The sequence below is a fragment of the Phaethon aethereus genome, assembly GCF_964289735.1.
Source record: "Phaethon aethereus genome assembly, chromosome: 20".
NCBI classification, from domain to species: domain Eukaryota; kingdom Metazoa; phylum Chordata; class Aves; order Phaethontiformes; family Phaethontidae; genus Phaethon; species Phaethon aethereus.
This window is the reverse complement of record NC_138596.1, coordinates 11,278,005-11,301,364: the sequence shown is the minus strand read 5'-3', so window position 1 is coordinate 11,301,364 and position 23,360 is coordinate 11,278,005. Positions and strand designations below refer to the sequence as shown.

At 35.9% G+C, this 23,360-nt stretch overlaps 1 protein-coding gene across 6 annotated transcripts in view; it reads left to right on the top strand.

The window, feature by feature from the left end:
• Positions 1-23,360, top strand: part of DENND1A (DENN domain containing 1A) — a gene marked incomplete at both ends in the record, with an annotated part of 216,449 nt that overhangs the window by 50,484 nt on the left and 142,605 nt on the right. For all 6 annotated transcript variants that reach the window (XM_082009030.1, XM_082009029.1, XM_082009028.1 and 3 more), the window contains 2 exons: positions 6,273-6,322; positions 11,714-11,833. In XM_082009030.1, coding sequence (XP_081865156.1) covers positions 6,273-6,322; positions 11,714-11,833 — 170 coding nt within the window. The remainder of the gene's footprint in view (positions 1-6,272; positions 6,323-11,713; positions 11,834-23,360) is intronic.

Here is a 23,360-nt window from a genome sequence, read left to right as displayed (position 1 = left end):
GGGTGTGAATTCTAAGAAACAGTCACAATTAGGTTTAAAAAATTCAGGGATTTTCAGCTTTATCTTGAAATATGTTTTTAGTAATGCAAGTAGAAAAGTTGCCCATCTGTGCACATATTTTGTACGTTTAAAATATTTAAATGATAGCAAGCCTCAATAAGCTTAGGAAATGTTATTTATCTCATGGTCTTCCTGTTACTGGGATTGTGTATGTAGGTGTTGCGTTTTTTGTTTGGTTTTAAAACATAGCATTTTCCTGAGAACAATTGGTTACCTTCAGTGAAATGATGTTATTTCATACTGGGTACTGTTCCCCTTCTGACCTTCATACAGGAAATCGTCTACGTTTGTAGAAGGAAAACCCTTCCCTCACTCAAGCTTTAAAATTGCTCAAAAAGAGCTCATAGATTTTTTTAGAACACTAAGCAAATGGATGAACTAGTGCTACAAAGTTGTATTTGAATGCTAGTAGAATTAAAAAAGCAGAGATAAAACTAAATTAAGGTAATTAAATTAATGCTATTAAGTAAATTATGCTCCTGATTATTGGGGGTAGAACATTCTTTTAAAGAACTGATTAAAATTAATTCTGAAAATATTTTGACTGTTACAAAAATCAGTAACGTTCAGTACTGCTGTATAGCATAAAAAGATTTTATGTTAAAAACAACACAAGACATAAATACTTTAAATGAGTAATAATTTTTGAAGAAGAATCTGTGTTGTATCCGTTTTTTTAAAACTAGAAAAATCTTTAAAATCTAGAGAAAAGTTGTTTTTAAGTTTATTGTTCTTTGTTTGCTCTGCTTCATCATCTTGCAAAATCTCAGCTTTTTGTTGTGGCTATGTGTTACTAGCCTCTGCATGCAGGATACTGTGTTTTTAATTTGAGAATTAGATTTTTGTAAGCTGCTTGAATTGGAATACCTCTCCTGATTTTTGACTACATAATTACATGGCATTTGTTAATTGATGAGAATAATCTGTAGTAATAACCTCAGGAAAATTTGATGTAATATAAACTGCCACTAATAATAAATGCAAATTAAAGTTTATATTTTGAAAACACAAGATGTACTGATCCCTGTTTGTTACTCGTAGCTGTTTTCAAGTTAGTGGTTGAAGTTTTCGTGCTGCCACACAAAAAATGTTGTGCTTTATTATAGTCTTCAAATAAAATTCTGAAACATAACTACATTTTCCTGTCCATTGTAAGTAGCTGCATTGTAAAGTGTTTGAAGTAGTTATCAAACCTGTGCTTATTATTGTGCAGAAAGATGTTCCCTGTCATAGGAAAATGTATATGAATTTCTGACCAACTCTGCACAGCTAACAGAATTTATGGTGTTCTAAATGGTTCTGTACTTTTTCTGTCACTACCCTTTAGGTTTTAAACAGGGTGGTTGCCAGGTGTTGGTTATTTGGGTGCACTGACAACTTTTTAAACTTGTTAAACCTGTTGTTCCATTGCAGTGGATAATTTAAGAACAGTTTACAATTTTGTGGCTCTAAGGTAGATTACTGTACAACTCAAAGTCCAAAATAATTGGAAAACATTTCGCTTCAGTTAATGTCTCAGCACTCTTTTATACTATGGTAACATTTTTATAATGTTTAAATTCGATGTTTTTTCTGAGCAGAAATAAAATCACCTATAGTTGCTTGCTTGTCAAATCGGGATCCTGTTACCTGTCCTTACTTCCCTTGATCCCGTCAGGCTGGCTGTCATTGTCCTCTCCATAACCCTCATTGCTCTCCAGTTTCTCCTCCTTCCTTCCTCAGTCTGTTGGTGTGTTCTTGAAACTCTCTTGGTGTCCCTCCTTGTGAAGAGGATGGATTTCCTGTTTGTTTCATGGATTCAGAGGGTATTTCAAGCTGGATATGATAAAAACTACTTGTATTTCCACCTTCTGTTTAGCGTTTCACTTACAGCAACCTCACCTATACCTCACCTCTGCTATAAGGGCGAGGAAATAAAACAGCATTCATCTTTTTCACCACTGAGTCATTTCTTCTCTCCATGGAAAACTCATCTTTCTTGCAGTGCCCCATTCTCTTGTAATACTTGAATTGTCCTTCTGGAGAAATGTATGTACTTTCTGAAATAGAGGTGTGGGGTTTTTGGGTTGTTTTTTTCTGTTGGGTGGTTTGTTCCCCCCTGCCCATGATCCACAGCTAAAGGTCTTGTTTGTACTCTGAGTAGTCTTTTCAACTTCATCCTGTTTTTCCTCAAGTTTCTCAATAGGCTTCCCAATACAGGTGTCCAGCCTGTTGGTTTTTGTGGTGTATTATTTCCCTTCTCTGACTCACATTAATATTTGAGTGTCTTGCCTTAGTCATTTTTCGCAGATCTCTGCCTGTATTTTAATTTCTTTTCTCTCCAACTTTTACTTACACTTCTTGTTCCACTTTGAATGTCTGTTGTATCGTGTGTCTTTCTAAGAGTAGATTGTTTGCATCAGTCTGCTGTTCTTGCATTAGATCATTAATTTGCATATCATTTTATCAGTGCGGTTTTATTTAATTGTAGCTACAGCACGGGATATTTGTTACTGATGTTCATTGCAACAAGAGAAATAAAGTGATCCTCTATATTATAAGAGGCTCTTGAGTTGTTCCGTTGACTTGGAAGTGGGAACATACGGTGAAAGGTTTAAAAATAAAAATAAAAAAGACTTGAGCTAAGATACAGCTTGCATCTTATATTCACAAGTGGATATGCAAAATTTTTCAGCAATGTTGAGCTTTCTTTACTGTTTCATCTCAATATATACATAATTTGGGACATAAGTGTGTATAGTGTTTATTTAACAACCTTGCTTTCTATATGCTTCTCAAGTATTTTTCGTGTGTGTGTGCGCGCGCGTGTAGGAAATCCTTTTAGAGACGATCTCACCTTCATAAATTGCTGTGTGACACAAAAGGGCTGAACACTGTATTCCTGCCTCATTTATTTTGAAAACTTTGCTACTGAAACCAAACTTAATCAATGAGCTCTGTGTTGTCTCCAATAAGTTATGTACTGGCTTTATTGATTGGGAAGGATTTTAGAAAACCCATGTGAGGTTTATAATGTCAGCAGTGTTTTGATTATGAAAAGACTTGGAACCTTGGGACGAGGAACCAGGTGGTGTATGTCCTAAAGCCACTGGTGACACGCCTGGGCTGAATCCCTCGTGGGACACAGTTCATGCCCTGCACTTTAACTGTGGTGACTGGCTGCTATAGATGCACTTTTTGCTCATTAAAATGTTAAAAATCAAACTGCATGTAAAAAGATTTGTGAAAATATAAACTTGGGGATTGATCCAGAAAACTGGCATGTGATACCCTGGAGACGCTGGTTTCAGCTACTGGGTAATTTACGCTTATCAGCTGTGTGTCCTGGATTGTTTGGGGTTTTTTCCTCCTTCTTTTTAGGGGATTTTGCTTTAGAGGCATTTATGTAGGTTTTTCTTTAAGAAAATAGGCATAGGGGAATAAAATAAGAAAACAGGCTATTGATACTACCTCTGTGTTTCATGTCAGGTAGAAACAAAAAGGATTAGAAGATGCTGACACTGAGTGATTCTAGGTTTGGTTTGGTTTGAAATCGTAGAGAAATGATCATTTTTCTAGGCTGTAGGTAACCACCCACTTCAAGAGGTCTGGTAGGAAGTTGTATATTATGTAGACATTGCTAACCTTTCAAACTGAGCAGTATTTAAAGGGGAAAAAAAAAAAAGAAAAGAAAAAACCCATTACATTTATAGTAACAAGCTTGCAACTTGAGCAAAAATTAAATAGTCCTCGAGTAATTATATTTCTTACATGGAATAGATCAGCAGTTCTGCTAATTAAAAACTAATTCTGTATATGATTTTTATGTATTTTTAATAGTTAAAATTTAAAAAATGCGTCTGTAGTTAACCTGTACTAGTCTCAATTTTTGAGTTGTAAATCAAGGCAGATAAGTATTGGCATATAATGACTGGCAAATTATGTCCAGTAACATTATAAAAGTCACATAATAATATCACTGTAAAATCTTTCTTGAAAAGACAAGGCAAAATATAGTGTTACAGATTCAATATATTGCCTCTTTAAGTGCACATTTCATTTTCTGTGTTTAGGAAGCTATAAATATCAAGAAATAAGTGCAAAGTAAGTTCTGAGTAATACACTTTTCCTACAACAACACAATGCTGAGGATGCTAAAACATTTTCTTCCATGAATGTTTTTACCTGCAGTTACAGTAATTATTTAAATCATCAAAATAATGGAGAGAATATAATCTGCCGTTTTGAGGTGACTGATTACTTGTTATCTTTTAACACTGCTATGTGGGGTTTTTTTTTTTCCAGAATTCTATGTAGCAGCTACATGGCTTTGTTGCTAAAAAATACATGTGCAGTCATTACTTTGAGGACAATTTGTATTGATAAGGCCAATAAAAATATAGGCACTTTACTCTCTTGCAATTACAGTTTTGATTCGTTTAAAATTCTAGGGGTTTTCTTGTTTTTTTTGTTTGCTGTGTTGTGTGTGTGTGGTTTTTTTGGTTTTGTGGGGTTTTTTTTTTTTCCATTTTATGCATTAAGATTTTAGTTGTGGGTAAAGCAGAACTGTGTGATAGTTAAAATTTGTCAAGATGTAGTTTTTGTGCACAAGCAATCAGAGTTGTTCAGCAGGCGGTCAATCCTTGTGGAATTCACTGAGATTCGGCACGAGGGTAAACCCAATCACATTAACGAGTCCTTTATTATCAAGGCATTACTTTGTATCAAGATACGTATTTCTGCGGTTTACTGTGAAACCTATGTAGCTCTTTTCCATGTTTCCTGCTGAATTAGAAGGAGAATACTACTTTGCTTTACATGACATTCTTCAATAGGTCCTATCCTGTTCTTTAAAAGCAAGAGGTTGTTAAATAATCTATCAATAAACTGTGAAGAAGTCAAAGTTTCCCTATCTGTTTCTGCCTGAAATCTTAAGAACTTGCCACATTTTAGTTGTCAAGAAACCTCCAAAGAAGAGTCGAGTTCAGTTGAGCCTGAAACCATTGCAAAGAATGGGATGTGCTTATTTGAATTATGTAGGAGGAACATGTTCTTGCAAGGGAGTCAATATGTTTTCTGCTTCATTGAATAGGTTATTAGATTGATGTAGTTTATTTGTTGAATGATGGCATTGGTTTTAGAAATAAATGAAGCAAGAAGCATCAACTTAGTTATTGATGATAATTTATTGCTATTGGTCAGAAAAGCATTGAATTTATCAGAGGGTTTGTCATTTAGTCAGGGTTAGCTTGTTTTAGCTGGAGCAGAAATATAGTTTACATTTCAGGTCCTGAAATATTTAAGCGTGAAGGAGAATGAACAATGAATTGTCTGGTAGTAACAGTCTGCAAACTGGGTAGACCGTTATCGTGGGTTGTGGATTATAGAATTCAAATTTTGAATGTTGTAGAACAATATAATGTAAATGGATTATTTTTGTCTATGAATACAACTAACGTTTCTGGTTTGGCCTCTTTAATGACTGTATTTGTTTAAAGTTGTAAAGTGGAGAATGATTAATTGCTCTGATCATGTTTTTGGTTTTCATATTCATGCTTTTTATTTGATATCATGCAAAGACTATACCTATATACCACTATACCTGTGGTGCTGTTTTGCAGCTTTTAGAAAATGGTTTGTGAGTTAAACAATTTTTATTAATTTTAATACACATTATTTTAATCAGTCTTTTAAGACTTAGATTTTCTTTCTAATAGCAGTAGGCAATGTTAAACATTCCTGCTATGAGACCTATTGACTTTATCTTTTGTTATTTATCTTGCTGATGTTAGGAAGTATTCTCTAATCCCCCAGACCTCTGTTCCTAGGTAACAGTCAAAAGCTGTGCCAGCAGAAGTGGTCCTGCCAGGCCAAACCCATGTGGTTTGGTGTTATTCACTATGATCCATATGGTCAGGGTAGAGATTGTCCCTAGAGAGGTGTTAACACTCAACAACCCAACCTCCTCCTACTCTTTGGAGAATTGCTGGATGGCTCCTGCTGCCTGCCCATGTGTGAATCTTGATTAATTTTTCATTTTTAATGAAGTTTGATCATGTTTATTATTTCACATGATTGACTGCCTGGTACTCCTTCCATGTAATTGATAAAGCCCATATTTCTTCATCTGTCTCTTATTTCTTCAGGGTAAAGTTGTGAAATTGTGTGATGTGGTTAATATTAGATTTATTGGTCCCAACAGATGTATAAATTATCTCTCTTTCTCTCCACAGGAAGTTCTACAGACTTTGACCAAGTTTTGTTTCCCCTTCTATGTGGACAGGTAGTGTTAGCTTTTCAAACTTTACAAGAAAATAAGCTTGTCAATAAAACCACTGTAGAAAATAAAAACCATACCTTTCTTAATGTTCTGTCTGCTTGATTGTGATTTAAAGCACCCAAGTGCAAATTATAGTCTTAGAATCACTTTTTCCTGGGGTTTTTATGGGCACCATCAAAAAAAAAAGTTTTAAAAGTTTGAGCTGTTCAGTGGCAGCAGTAAGAGTGCATTTTGTTTTACTTCTAAGTGATGCTTGGATGTGAAAATGCTTTGGGTAGTAATTGTCAAATATGCATATTGATATCAAATCTTTGTGTGCGTATGTATTTTATTTCTTAATTGCGAAAATTTGGGCAGAACAATTAAGTGCTATACATTTAAAGGCCTCTTGATCTTGCTGGAATGCTGGTGCTTTAGTTGGCTACTTAATGTGGCTTCTAATTTTTGGGGGGAAAATTTGAATTTGATGGGAACTGAGAATATTTAATTCTTGTAATTTAGAAAGCTCCAGAAATTTTAATTTTTTTAGTTTTGATTTTACTGTGAGTTATTTTTGATGGTTTTGTGAAAAGAACAACCATTGAAATTTTGAAAGGATGCACCACTGCTCATATCTACGAGACCCATTTAATTGGTTAGAGTCCCTTCTCTGGGTCAGCTAACACACTGGGTGGCTCTGGTTGATCAAATTGACCTTAACTGTGATTAAACTGCTAGAAATCTTTTTCTCATTTCAGTGAAATCTGTGATATTTACAGTAGAAATTGATTTTCTTTATAAATCAACATCCATTTCTAATATCACTTCTTGTTTGAGCCATTGTTAGTTTTTTTTTTTTAATTAGTTTTTCATTTTTTCGTACACCCATAGGCCAGCTGGTATTTATGAGTTATCTTGAAATACTGTTCACTAGTTTCTGTGAATGGAGATGAAATCTCACTATGCTTCTCTGGAGATATGAGTCTACATAATACAACCACTGCTGCACTTTGTCCTCTGCTGTAGTAACCTGGGGTTGGAGGAAACTGAAAGCTTGAATGGATCATGCAGACGATATGTTCTTTCAACCCTCCAGGTGGTTCCTGCAGATCGGGCTTGAGAGACATTGGTGAGGCGCTGCTGGAGACAGCTACTATTACCAGTTCCTCTGCTGTACCTGATTTGTACATAAAAAGAGAATTTGAATATCCTGGGCTGTCAACAGGAGCTACTTAACCAGTGCTTGTTGATTCAGATGACCTTTAAAAGCCACAAATACTACTTATAATTTGGAATCACTTTTTGCTGATCATCTTTTTCCTTTCCTAAGAGAAGTACTTACATATCTTTTTGTCATGTCTGTGTTTCTAGTAGAGATATTTATGTTTACTATGTGTAGGTTTATTGTACTTGGGGATTTTTTGTTTTGTTTTGTTTTCCCCAGCAATATACTATTTTGGAAGATAAGAACACTGAAAACCCATATGGGGTGCACATGAGAACATAATAAAAAGTGATCCCCATTTCTGGATTCGCTTGTTTGAGTATCACAGACTGTCTCTGAAAAGACTGTAAACCAATGATTTTGAACATAAAGGAGAGATTGTAGCCCATAGCATGCTTAATAATTTAAAATTAAGAATGGACTTGCAATACGCCAGAAGGTAGAGGACGTCCCAAGTTAAGGATATGGCAGCTGAAAAAGATGCGCGTGCTACTTCCGTTCTTGATGTAAAAATACACGTGCACACATGTGCATGTGTGCATAGGGGTGTGTAGGTATATATATTAATAAATACTTGTTGTAGCCCTCTATGATGTAAATTTGACTTAGCTTTGAACTATGTGGGGACATTAACCTGCCAGTTACAGGCAGAAGGTAAACAGTCTTATAACACTGAATGCAAATTTATTTAATTTGGCCATGATAAAGAGAAAAAAATATAGTGCATCTTAAGTGCAAAATGTTCTTCAGCTTTTAGCTACTTCCAAGTTTAGAACCGATTGAAAACCGGTTCTTAGAGACGATTTCTGGAACTCAACAAATGACGAATTTGCACTAGTTGGTCTTTTCTCTTTTCTTTCCTTATTTGCTGTTAACCAACTACTGAGTACTTATTTATACATTTCTTATATTGCATTTAAAATAAAGTTACTTAAAGTGGTGAGCAAGTAGCCCCATAATGAAATTATTTCAGACAATGCTTCAATATTCCCCTCAGTCTTCTCAGTGAGCACTTTTTCTACTTTGAGAGGAAAAGAAATTGCTTCTAGAAGAAGTACTGTCCTCAGCTGTATGTCAGAAAGGTCCTTCCAGTCTTGTCTCAAGTTAACTAGCACTCTCTAGTGGGATTTTATCCCTCTGTATGTGCCTGGAAAGCGGTATGTTGTATCAGATCTCCAGTTACTGTAATTCTTAGTGCTCAGGCTGGGTTTTTTAATATATATAGTTTTGTTCGTTCTGAATAAAAAGAAGAGAGAGAAATACTGAAGTGGTTTCAGTAAAGGCCTTCCAAATACTTAGGCACTATTCCCAGTTAACTAGATTGTTGTCCCTTGTTAGCTGTGACAATTTTAGTATTAGAATCTCTCTGCAATGTTGAGAGTTTTAAAAATTATTATTCTTAATATAACAGTGGCGATACTGGCTTGTTGTTCAAATAACTTAGGAACATGGGATAATACCTTCTGTTGGAATAATACTGTGTAGGATGTCTCTTCAGGATCTGTGGAAAAATGATCAGTATGAATTACGATGAAGAGATACCGATACAAATGATCAGAAATTCAGTACTTAAAGGGGGCTTATAAGAAAGACGGGGACAGACTTTTTAGCAGGGCCTGTAGTGATAGGACAAGGGGTAACAGTTTTAAACTAAAAGAGGGCAGACTGAGACTAGATAGAAGGAAGAAATTTTTCACAGCGAGGGTGGTGAAACCCTGGCCCAGGTTGCCCAGAGAGGTGGTGGATGCCCCATCCCTGGAAACATCCCAGGTCAGGCTGGACAGGGCTCTGAGTGACCTGCTCGAGTTGAGGATGTCCCTGCTCGCTGCAAGGGGGTTGGCCTAAATGGCCTTTAAAGGTCCCTTCCCACCCAAACCATTCCATGATTCTAATTAAATACGTAGTTACTGAGGAATAGATGCTACTTTCCCTATCACCAGCTCAGAGCCCGGAGTAGCATTGTCAGTCACTGTACTTAGGTTTTCAAGTCCTGCTAGAGTCAAGTCCCCAGTTTATACCCTGTTTGTGAGGACTTTTACTTGGGGAGATTTAATTTGTGTATCTGCGTTCTGTGTTATGTGCAGAATCTTTAGGTTTACTTCGGAGGAACTTACCAACGTGTCACAGTCGTTTAATAAACAAGCTTCTCCCAGCTGCAAATGAAGCATGTTTTTCCCCATTCCATAATTTTAATTGTCAGCTAGAGTGCTATTTCTCACACATGCTCTGCTCTCAACCTTGTTAAAATTAAGCATATAATCCCCTTTTAAAACACCATACTAAAATCACCATAGTAACATTACATCCAAGCTTTACAGATAAAACACAACACCAGTAAGGGATTTTTTGGTATCCCCTAGCAGCTCAGTATGGTTTATGGAAATGGTTGCTCTGTTGACATTTAGATTTCAGGAGGATGATAGTACTCACACTGTCTAATTCTCAGACTACTGAAGTACTTTTAAATAACTGTCTTTTTGTTCATCTGTGAATTCTGAGCACTTTTTTGTCTTCATCACTGCATGTTTTTCCTTCCACTGAAGGATTCTTCTTTCTAAGCTGGACAGTGACATCTTTCCAATCCAGATGCAACTTTTACTTCTGAAAGTCTATTTTTCTTTTTTTTTTTTTTTCCTCCAGGCACTGAGAGTATAATCTCCTGCATAAATTGTTTATTACATTGTATATGGCATCACAGAAGGGAATATTTGCTCACTTTTAAGCCTTGTGACTGTTAGTTAAATGGCCTTGAATTTAATGGGTTTTGTGCTTGCTGTTAGTAGGAGTGACTTGTAAAGGTGCACATGTAAATGCTAGTCAGCTTTCTCAGTTCTTAGTAAACCTAAAATAAACTAGAACATAACCTGAAATAAGTGTTAATTTCATACTGTTATGAGGTCTCAAATAGATCTGAAATTGGATGAAAAGTCGTCTAATAATTACATTAGTCCCAGCTTCACACTAAATGTCAAAATTTCTGTTAAACAGTGAAACTGGATCTCTGCAAACTGGGAGGTGAATTGGGCTTTGTTTATGTGGAATCTACCATCACTGTACATAAGCATTTGATTAACTTTAGACAAATGTGGTAATATCTCAAGAATGTCTTTCATTTTGTTAATAAATAGCATTCAGAAAGTGCCATGCTTTAAACGTAAAGCATCTTATTTTGATCTTATTTTACCATCTCGAGCATCACCTATTAGTGGTAAAATACAGTTGTGAATTACAGTATTTTTAGAGACATGAATTTTTAAATGCTTGGGTTCAGGGTGTTTTTTTTGTCTGTTTTGTGGGTGGTTTGGTTCTTGTTTGGGGTTTTTTTGGTTTTTTTTTTTTGGTGGTGGTTGTTCGTTGGTTTTGGTTGTCTTGTTTTGTTTTCCAAAACTGTGTTTTTTCCAATTTGTGCAAATTTTCCTATAGTGATACTTTCTGCTGTGGTGTGAGTGGGAGCCAACATTTAGGAATCTTACTGGTTCACTTGTGCTATTCTTGAAGAGCCATTAAGATCTTGCAGATGAGACAAATAACTCTTAATTTTGAAAAACCATATAGAAGTCCTACAAAATTATTTTTATAGCCATGGCTGGCTTTAGCACAGTGTATTTTTTTATTCTAGTTTATCTTTTCTTCCTTTGCACACTATTCTAGTCTTTTAACTGATTGCTGGTTGCTAGAGTAAAGGAGAGTCACTTGGCATGGTTCCCGTTGCTGAACATTTTGGAATGACGTATCTGGTGTACATGCAAAATTGGTAGATGGATAATAAAGCTTCTACAAGTCAATATCCAAGTGTTGACGAAGCTTAGCATGTTATTAAACATTGCGGCTTCTTCCACGAGCACAAATCTCAAATGAAGAGTAATAAAGAGATATTTAGGTTATATGGGAGAACATGACTTTGGTTTGTACCATGGGTACTGCATTGAAGATGGTTGATAGTCATAATCATTTTCGTTTAGTGTCCTCCCACACTTAAAATATGGAACAAAAAGCCCAACCAAAACCACTCCTCCCTTCCCAAGCAACTAGCATATTTAAGTTTCTAGAGGGTGCATACTCTCAAAGTTAATTTCTCAGAAAACCTCTGCTGAAAGAGGAAATGTTGTAGGTTCAATGACTTAGACTAGATACTTTTGACACAGAGTTTAGCTCAGCATTAATTTTTTCCTCTTACTCTTTATTTTCAGCCATGCAGTTAACCAAGTTGGGCAGAACTTTACATTTGTGCTTACAGACATTGACAGCAAACAGAGGTTTGGATTCTGTCGCTTATCTTCTGGGGCCAAGAGCTGCTTCTGTATCTTAAGGTAGGTCCTGTGGTTTGGCTTTTGGTTGACTCTAGGAAACAGTGTTTGACTTTGCTGTGTTACACTGCAATTATAATTTCCAGCTGTTCAAAATTATTTTCCTATCTGGTCCTCAAAGTCACTGCTCTTCTGCAGAAGTGATGCAAAATATCTCGCACTTTGAGTTCCTCTGTAGATAACTATATTTGTTTGTAGTCAATGTTCTTGAGTTAACAATGTGGAAAAAAAAAAAGTGTCTCTGCAGTAATTTGATATGACATAGCATGATGGCAGCTGTTATCTTTAGCTGTCAAAACTGATCTTGTTAAGACATTTTGTGGACATTTGTATATGCAAGTTTTATTAACAAAGCATCTGTTGGTAACTGAGAGAATGTCACTGATGCTCTCCACATCCTAGAAGTTTGTATGTATGAACTTTACTCTGTCCCACTGAGGGTTTAGTGAAGTTTGTCATAATAAAGAACGTTAGTGGAAGTTGGGAACAATGCATTTCACATAAAATGAGCAAAGAGGCTCTGTCATAGTTTTTGATGACCTCCCACAGACATGTTGAAATGCCGTCTATAATTTTCTATTTACATTTGCTGTAAAAAATGATGCAAGTAAAATCAGTTGTAGTATCTACCGATATATTAGTCCCATTAAGAACTTCTGTGGATTGAAGGTTTCCACATGGCATCTGGCCTCTCTTGTTTTAAACAAATTTAAGAATTGTCTGTCTTGTGATTTCTTCTTTTTGCATGTTCATGAGAAATTGGAAGTTTTGGAGCAATGGCCCAGGTAAAGATAGCTGAGAGTTAACTGTATGAACAGCCAGCTAGGTGACTGAACAGTTGCCCAAGCAATCACAAATGAGAATAATTTCCTCTATGAGCAATTGTAGACATCTGTCTTGGTTGTATCTGGTTTGCTTTTCATGTGAGAGAATCCAGTGTAAGAACAAGAAGAACTTGTCTTCATCCTACGAGTACTGTATATTGCATGTGACAGAGTGGGACCGCCTGTATATAGGTTATTGAATGTGACCCCTCTAGAGACTTTCAGGGGTAATCTTGTAAAATATAAGAGCACCTATGAAGTACAAGGACACTTCTCATTTCACTGGGTTGCGTACAGCAATGCCATGGAATCAATTTCAGATTGAGATATGTATTTAAAATGAATGTCTGTGCCATTTGTGCTGGCGCTGGACTGGTGAAGATGTTTTTTGCCTTGTACTTCAGCATTATGCTGATGGCAGTGATCTGCTAACTAAGTCTTCACTGAAGAAGCTTAATATATGGAGAAATCATTGTGAAATCTACCAAAATTACTAATTAAATTTGTGAAAGGCAGGGTGACAGGTATTTTCTCAGTATCTTCCTTCTTTCTTTCTTTTCTCGAGTAGACATTTCAGTTGTTATTAGCTATGGCAATCCAGGAATATGGACCGTACACTGAAGGCAGGAAGATATTTCCCTAGCTCTTTCCCCATAGCTGCTACCATGTATAGTTGAGGTGCTGATTCACTCTCATGTGGGAAGCATCTGGTTACGTAAGGTAATTTTTCCTGTTTAATGACAAATTAAAGGGGAAACACAGTTTAAAAAGAAAATCTGAATGAGGAGTAGTATGAGTCCCTTCTTGATCTCTCCTGGATAAGAGTTCTTTGCTGTCAGCTCCCTTATGTTGAGTGAATGCCAAGAAGAAATGGAGGAGTTATGTTGTAGTTAAATGCCTTCTGCTTCAACTCATAACCAAAAAAAAAAAAAAAAAAAAAAAAAGAATTTAAGTGCAGTTACAGCAGTGGATGAATTGGTACTCTTAGCTTCATTCCTGTTGCTTCTTTCTCCTGTGAACTAATGAAAAAATGAAAGTTTGTCATTAATGCAAGCTTTAGAGGATAATGTAAATCAACATTGCACAGATTCACTTGCTCCATTCACTTGTTGATGTGAATCTTCTCAGTGTCCTGTATGAATTAAAGGATGCTGCATGGTAAATGGATAGGTCACAACATGCTGAAGAATGTGAGAATGATATGGAAAAGCCACTGGGGATGAAAAGAATGTTTGGTTGTTGGCTTTATTTTTTTTAAATTACAGGTTGGGTGGCAGCATGCTTCAAGTATTCCTTGCTACACTCAGTGATAGTATAAGAGTTACATGATACTGTTTATTATTAGAGATGATATTCATGTGTTTATCAGTCAGAGATTTTATGGATCTGGCCATGGTAAAATGGTTTGGAGGTGGAAAATCATCACATGTTTAGATTTGTTACTGAAGTGGAACAGGAGAAAAAAGAAATTCTTTTCAATCAGCCAGAGCTTTAAAAAAATTCTGCAAAGGTCTGGAAGCAAAGTTTAAAGCTGAGACAGTACTCAGAAGGCCAGAAGTCAAGGTCTGGACTTTGAGTTTTAATGTGACCCAGCGACTTTTTCATGTGGATGCAAAGTACAGTAAAGCAGTTCTTGGAGTTCAATAGCAGTAAGGTTATCCACATGGATGTAGCTCCTGTGGCCAGCAGAAAGGCAATTCCATTTTGCAGAGTAACTCTTGAGGCTATTTTAACCAGTACTGTTTAGAAATCTGCTTTCAAGATAGTTTTTGTAGTTTTGTTCTTGCCTTGGATAGCATCACACAGATTTATGGAAATCTTTGATTAAGTTTAAAAGCTGCATCTTCTAGGTGTTCTGTGGTTTTCTTTCAGTGTAGAACCACTGAGTCTGGCTCTCTTTTCTGTTTCCTTTTTTTCTTCACTTGATTTCTAGCTAATCATGAAACTACAAGGATCAAACACTGTACGTAGCACAGAGCTGTGAGTGCTCTCTAGCACAGATGACTACTTTCTGCGTTTCAGACAGCAGAGGGCGGACAAAAGCACAAAACAAGTCTCGCAGATGGTCTGGTGGGGTTTTTGAGGTTCCAAACAGTGAAGTGAATTAAAAAAACCCCACAGGCTCACATATCACACATCAAAATCTCCTGGGTAACTTGGAATTCTGGACCACTTTTTTCAATGCAATATGCTACAGAACTTAGAATGTGCTTTTTAATTATTTTCTTTCCAAATGATGGATGCATATTGAGTTGAGAGCTAATGTCCAAGTCATCAAATTCTGAGTTCTAATTTGGTAATTTTTGTATCATAGTAAAATTTCCATACATTTCTTTCTAAGACTTCATTTAAGGACTTCAGGACCTTGTCTACAATGAAATAAATCCTGATGGATTTATTTCATTGTAGACAAGTTAAGAAACTGATTTTTTTTTAATTGTTTTTTTTCTAGAGGTTTGCTTTAATCTAACTTCAGAAGAAATTTGGCATGGGTTTTTGAGAGTGAACAACATAGATCTGAATTTAGTGAAGAGCTATAGTCTTTTATTTAAAAAAAAAAAAAAAGGTGTGGAGACATTCTCAGACTGCTCTTGCTCACTATTCTGAGATGTCCTCTTCAACTCTGTAATCAGGCATGTCCCTAGTTTTGTTCTGGAATTTGTATACTCTTGTTTGTCATCTTTTCTAAGTCTTCTATGTATGTAGGGAGGTAATGTTCTTTCATTAGGGTAAAAGAGTCTGGAAGGTGTCAAAGAGGGTCAGAATTTGTTCTTGATTGCTATTTCCTGGTAATTGCAGTGTACTGAAAGATGGTGTAAACATACTGATCTACTGATATGATCTCAGTGATAAGGAATAAAGTAACAGTATAAATTTATCTTTCTGCTTTTGTATATTCTTAAAGCACATAAATGTTTTCTGATTGTAAGAATTTTGCATGCTGAGGCTCTTAATTTTAATTTCTTCATTGTTTTAATGTTAGATCTCCTTACTAGCTTATTAATCTCTTCAAATTTCTAGCAATTCTATCTGTGCTAAATTCTTCGGAAGCCGGTTTGTTGGTTACATTATGGACAGTGTTGTTCAGCGGCTGAGCTGTATTTGCCTCTTTGGCTAACTCCTGTGATCTAGAACTCTTAAGAGGCACAGGCATTGATGGATTTCAACATTCTTTTGATGGGAAAGTAACGCGTAAACCAGTTTGCACTAGTGCACTGAAAGGAGTGGAGTGTTTTATTTTACAATCTGGTTTCTCAAAGCTTAAGTGGACAAACGCTTTTGTATGCAATCTGCTCATAATGGGACAGAGTTAAAAACCTCATAGCTGAAATTACTATAAGCATGATACTTCTGCTTGTACTGCTTCTAATGGTCTGAAGATGGGTGAAGAAAGTGAAGATAGGGTATGCAATGCTATGAAGAGACTGAACATAGGAAATTCTAAATTCTGCAGAGACACTGAAACATTAAATTCCTCCTTTTTTTTTTTTTCTCTCATCTGGGAAAGATATCAAGATCTTGTATGAAGACATTATTTAAAAGTGTATATCAGTTTTCATTGTAGCTGGGGTTTTTGTCCTTCTGACTTTCATATGTTGTAGAATCTCGTGACTCCTGATAATTTTGTCTTTCTGTGCAGCCATGAAGGAAGAAAAGTTTTGCTTTAGGAATGTAAAAAATGTTGTTAGCTCAGTCTGAATACTTTTTTGATACCCTTATTGCAGAATGTTTATATAAGTAAACTAACAAGTTTAATTTTTAGAACATATATTTTTATCTTTTGTTTTCTGAAATATTTCCAGAATTCAATGTAAGGACCCACTTACTGATGCTTGAAAAATTCTTCAGTTTATAAACTGATAGGATCCAGTAATTTCTTCAAATGTTGGTTTATTTTGCATTCTGACTAAACTGTAAAAGAAGTTATATGTCTATGACACACACTGCTTTGAAAAAAAGGCAATGCTGAATGTATGGTAAGCTATTTAAATACATGAACTGGTTTAAATGTATAAGTCAGTGTAATGATTTCCGGTTACAAGACATAATAAAATGGCGACTTATATAGTGCTATTTTTTGTATAGATAAAAAAATCACGTGTGTGTTCACCAAGTTGACCCTAGTATTAAACATGTACTTCTCTTATGGCAATGCATATTTGAGCTTAAAAAATAAATTTAGCAGTTTAACTGAGAAATAATATTTTTGTATGAATTTAACTAGAATTTTGTATTAAGTAGGTATAAGGCCAAGTATAATTGTGCTCTTCAAAACCATTTGGCAGAATGGTTTTGAAGTAAAGTTCTTGCTGTTAGTTTGCTTCATAGTCATTGAAGCTTCATTGAGTTAAGATTCTGTGAAAACCAAAACCAGACCAGAAAACACCCCCAAAACCCCAGCACTTCTACATATATAGCAATCCTAATAAAACTATTTTTAACATTTTTGAAGAAACTTACCGGGTTGTGTAAAACACTAAATTCTTAACCTAGTCTGGATTACTGGTGTATGATAGAGTATTAAAATCTATAAGTTGTTTTTCTATATGATTCTTCCCTGATTGTATTTAAATATATTTTCCAGGGTGTCACTAAGCTTGTAAACTATTACGATTTACTAGTTCTGAAGTTATAAAGCTGGACAGAATGTCTGTTACAGTTCTCGGTGTTAGTAGAAGTCACACTCATAAAAGCTATGGCGATCAGAATTCAGTGTACCTGTCCATCTATGCAGAGAAATATGTTGCCTTGTTACCCGCAGGTTGTCCACAAATGTGATTTTGGTCGATTTAATGCTGTATTTAATTTGCAAAATTCCTTTTTTCCAGCTATTATAAGAGCAGCTTTGGGAGGTGTTAGGTAAATGCTGCCAGGCCATACACAAACGTTTATCTCTCAGGGGCTGCCTGTTTGCTGTTTTTTCCCTTCCTATCAAAAAGGGTTGCAGCAATAAGGGTAAAAACTTCCTGAGAAGAGAACGTGATCGTTGGTACGTGGATGAGATGCTGGTAGTTACTGCTTTGACGAGACTGGAGGAGCGGGTGAACTGGACAGGCTGTATTGCCCTGGAGGCCCAGCAGTTGGTGGGTACTTAGTCGGTTGAAGTAATGAGACTTGGTGGACAAGAACTCTTTCATTCCTGTAACTGTGTAATAGGTATCGTGCCTTTTTTTTTTATTATTATTAACTGGGAGAATTTTTGTTTTATCTGTTAAACTGTGAGCTATAGTACCTATTTCTATCTATAATAATATAAGTCAATGATTTTTGTCTTGCTCAGAGTTTTGTTCAAGTAAAAAAAAAACAAAAACAAAAACAGGTAAAACTTGCGTAGTTTTCCGTTGGTTCACAAACTTACTGGGCAAAGTTACTGATTTAAGAAGGTGCTATAACCATGTGCAACTCTGATTTCAATTTTACTTAATTTGAAGTTTTCAGTGAGTATTCAGCTTTTGTACCCAAAATGAAAATCATTCTTCTGAAGTGAAATGCAGAAACATTTGTGTGGAAATCCCTCTCGGCCAAAATAGCTAAGCTCTGCACCACTCTTTTTCTAAGATAAAAAGAAATGAATCTATAATAGTTTGTGACAGATGGCAGAAAATGTAACGAACTGAATGTGATTCTGTATGGAGTTATTTGAGGTTTTTGGTGTGATTTGTTGTGAGTTCCTCTCCTCCCCCCTTTCCTTTCCTTTGATTGCAGTCTTTGTCCATTTATTCTTAGGATAGAATAAGATTTCTGAGCAGGGGCCTCTCTTGTGGTGCAAAGTGAGAATTGTTTTTAATTGAGCAGAAACATGTGGAAGGATCAGGAATATCTCAAGGGATTACAGAAAAATTCCAAATTTGTACTACTTACAGCTTGTGTTTAGAGCAGGGTCTGCTGGGAATAAATGTTAGTTAGTGTGACCTGTGACCTTAAAAACTGTTGACATGGATTTCAGCCAGAAACTAGCCACAGAACTCCTTTGTTAAGCTCATTCATAGCTCCTTGAAAACTCTAGTCAGTGAAAGTTGCCAGCTCAAATCTAAGGAAAGCAGAGCCCTTTTTTTTCTTTTTTTTTTTTTTCTTTTTTTTTTCCCATGCTTTGGAAACAGTGGACGCCCCTTAACCAGCAAGACTTCTTTAATAGGACTGCATCGCCTAAACTTGATTGGAATTGACAGCTTCCTGGCTCAGGCTTGCCAACTGGCAGGGCATTGATGCATAGGGGACAAACAGCGTTAAGGGCCTGTATAGCCCTGTTTGTGTATGTGCCTCTGAAATGTAACACGCTTCTGTTGTGATACCTTCTAACGTAAAGAAAAAAAAAAAATCCCAAACTCTGAACGCTGCTTTTAGTTCCACAGATCCTTCAGTTATTTGGGGGGAGAAAATTGAATATTTGTGTGTTTTTTTGGTTTTAAAGTAATTGTCCTGTTGTCCTCTAGAATTTTCCCTTTTCACTGATTTGGCCAAAAGCCACAGAAAAATACTTACACTTGAGATGGGAGAAAAGAAGACATTTTGATTTTAGAATTTGAACTTTTTTTTAAATGTGGCTGTATAATACTTAGAGATACGATTATCCCATGGAATCATAGAATGGTTTGGCTTGGAAGGGGTCTTTAAAGGTCAAAAATTAAAGGGTTAAATTCATAAAAGGGTTAAATTTACAAAACCTCCTTCTTGTGCACTCGCTTCTTTACAGGTTTTTCCACTTAATGGCGTTTGTGCGTCTTCAGCTGATTCATTATTTGGTCTGCGTGAAGGCATACCTGATGTAAATTGTACTTTTGAAGAAAGATGTACTGTCACATCAGTAAGTTACGTTGCACTATGTATATCTGGTGATAAGAATAGGTACAAAATAGGATGCGGGAAGGAAAACACAAATTTTGGTTACTTTTTTTTTTTAGCTTAAAGTTATGCAAAACAAAGTAATCTTCCTGAAGAATCATGGAGCGGATAGATGGTAGGCTGAGATAAGGTATCCTTAACTGATTTATAATGAAACTTTATGCTGTTTCTCAACTGTGAGGTAAAGTCCCATTGATTCAATACCTATTGAACAACCGGCACTGTTAAAATACCCAAATATTACAGTTTTGATTCAGGTATTTCTTAAAGGCTTGATTTTGTAGAAGTACACGCTATGTAAGGCTGATATGCCTTTTGGAATATCTTCCATAGTTTTTTTTGAAGAAGAAAATAATAGATGCAAAGGTGAATCAACCTTGTTTCTCCCAAGGACAGTGCAACATTAACCAATAATAACTATTATTTTCTAGGGATGGAGAGGAAGGGTGGTGGAAGAAATTGGAAACTGCTTCCCCCTTGTAGCCATCCTCTGCTATTGAACGCATGAGATTCTTGCCCGTTTCTTAGTCTTTATCATCCTCTTTGAATTCTTGCACTGGTTTTTGTAGCCTCAGAGAGCTGGACTTCCTGTGGAACTAATTCCTCATCAGCTGACATAATTTGAGTTTTGCTGGATTCCACCCACTTTTCCAAGAGTTGACTTTGCTGCCTTCCTGCATATACCAGAGAGCATTTTGTTCATGTTAGTGAGTCAGGTGGGAGTAATTCAGCTCAATAAAAGCTTGAGCTTATAGAAATTGTTTAATAACCTATGGAAATTATTAAGTATTTTAATTAGAAAGATTGATTTTTTTTTTTTCCCCTGTTCTAAAATGTTCTGTAGCTGTTGTTTGTGAAGGAGTATTTGCAGATGAATAAGGAAGGACATCCTATTCTCACTTTATGTGGATGAAAGTTTCGAACATTAAAAAAGCACAGATTTGTAATTTATGCTTTGAACTAGTGTTAATAGGAATTTTGTTCTGTGGAGTATACAGACTATTGCATTAACAACAAATAATTTAATGTATTTAGTAGTAGTTTGATATATGGGAAGGCTAAGCCTTAGAATTCTTGTTAACTAAAAATTCTTACCTGATTTACAGTTTCTTCATGCTTTGCATTTTTCCTTTGCATACATAAAAGTAAAATAATAGGAAGTCTATTTTATGCCTAGTAAGAAAGTAGTTAGACTGCTTTTTTTTTCCTTTTTTTTTTTTTTTTAAATTTACTGCACAGCAGGAAAACCCCCCTCTATCAGGCTACGTGCTGCTTTGAGGAAGGTGTAACTGAACTATTGTTTAAGGTTTTGCTGTTTTCCCACTTGTGGGTTGTACATGCAGGTTTTTTTGCCTGGTTGCTATTCACAGGCATTGATTTCAAGAGCAATTTCTGGCTTTGCCATATTTTGTTTGTGTCGTGACCCACTCCCCCCTCCCCACTCTTACCATTGATAAGTGTAGGCAACTCAAACTTTGCTGTCTCGGAGTGAACTGGAAGATGGAGCAGGGAACTAGCCCAGAGAACAACGTGGTACCAGGACTGCTGAGTGCTGTGCTCAGTTTTCCTTTGTGACAGATGCAGTGAACATGCAGTCCCACGACCATTCCCTTAAGTATTTTTATTCTGGCAAGCTGAGTAAAATAGATTTTGGGTGCTTTTTCTTGGTAAGGTTAGGTTACACTTAGTTCATTGCAGCCTGTGTAAGATTAGTGCTTTTATCCATCTATGTGATTTTATTTTATAATTACTTTTTTAAAGAAGTTTACACTTTTTTGAAAGGAGAGGAAGAGAACTTATAATGAATCTAGGCTTGCCTACAACAGAGGAATAATTTCTTCTGCTAATTTAAAGCTGTCATTACAAGTCTAGGCTGCAAGCAATGACTGTACATAACCCCAGAGCAGAGGGATCCTTTAAAAAAAACCAAAACCAAAAACAAAACCACCCCCACCCCCCCTTCCATATGACACTCTGTGTATTAACCCTATTTCTTTCCTTCCCCTTTTTGCTGTTAGGCTTCTGTGTGGACACAGAAAAATACTACTAATTAAATAAGAAAAACCTCTAGACTTCATTTTATGAGGATTTACTATAGTTGTATGTTGAATAAAATGGTAATAAGTAAAATCAATGTTTTGCTTCCATATGTATCTATACGATGCTTTCAAGCCTTCCAAAAATATTTGGTAATGGCTGGAAATGACACGGAACACTTTCTGGACAGTCTGTTTGGTCCTTGTGGTGTATCGACCCTGGAATTCCTGTGCTACTTAAAATGCTTCACAGATGAAAGAAAATAGCAAACTGTTTTTGTTAGACATTGGCAAAGGCCTCAAGAAAATACATGGATAAATCATGAGAAATTGGATCTCTCTGATTCCTCAAAAATTGTGCCTAATAAAAACGTTGTTATTGAGCCTCTGTCTGCCACCTTCATAGATATTTTTATTTTAAATTTTTTTTAACAATGGCTTCAACACATGTGTCAAATGTGAGTAAGAGTTGAAGATGCAGGCATTTCTCAGCTGCTCTGCACGGACCTGCCAGAGCAAAAAGAGAGGGCAGGCAAGACTCGAAGCTAGAGTCTGACCTTCTTTCCCAGAAATTCTGGTTTCTTGCAAGCTTCAACTGTGGCAAACCAGTTCGACTTCCTCCTCTGTGTGCGACAGGGAATTGATCTAAAGTGGCTCAGAAAATGCGAGAACTCCGTGAGTGTAGTCAGGGCTGGAAGGGTCTCCTGTTGTTGCAGGCATTTTGCTTTAACTTGACATGTTTATAAAACAGTTTACATCTTAAAAGTTTAGGGTTTTTACCCCTGCTGATTTGCTTAAACAGACACTGGCTTTTATTTTCAGTTACTTGTCAGAATATATATGGAAAAGTGATGAACCTAGCGAAAAGAGAGCTTGACATCAATTAAATTCAGCTATCTGCTCTGTGTTTCTTCTTTCTGATACGCTGTTTCCAGTATAGTTTTTCCAAACTTCCTGTGTTTTTTCTTTATTGTCCTTACAAGTTTTGCAAGATAGTGGTGAGCTATTTAAAAATACTGTTCCAGGAAAAAAGGAATAAAATTTTGTATTACATCTGCTCATTTGTTGTTTTCTATTTTCATCTCTGCCATTAAACTTTTTTTTTAGACTCTAGAAACTTACTTGAGAAAACCTGTAAGCTTGTCTCAGTATCTCATCTTGCTCAAGTATCTTTAAATAAGTTTTGAAGTGTCTCTCAAGTTATATTAGCTCTCCAAAACTATATTCTCTGCAATACTGAATAAAATACACTTCTTAAAATAATCCTAAAAAATTAAGAGCATGTGATAATGCATTTTTTCTGTTCCATCATTAAAAAGCTTCTATTGAAGCTTATTCCTAGTTTTTCTTGGTCCTCTTGTTGGCATGATTGATAATGTTTCAGATCATTCATGGTCAGTGTGTTGTGTGTATGTCTTTCATAAGAGCGTGCATTCATCTGTGTGTATGTGCGCAAAAATATAAAAGAGGTCTTGACACATTTTCATATATAAATGTCTGTCTAAAGAGCAGTGTCACAAAACAAGTCAAGACTTAAAGAATCCTGTTGATTCTATATACGGCTTGTATTTTGTGTTTAATTAATATGTGAAACGTGTGTACAGTATTTCCTCTTAATTGTTTTTTTCTTTGCAATTGTATGCAACATCGTAGTTGTAGCAATAGAAATGCATTTTGATGTTTTAAGACCAACATTGAAAGCAGTAGATTCCACTGAACTCCTAAATAATGAATTCTTATTTTCAACTAGATGTACTTGATAAATAACAAGTCAATAGGGAATATATGAAGTGATAGTGAAAAGCTTTGGAGTTTTCATTGTGGTGT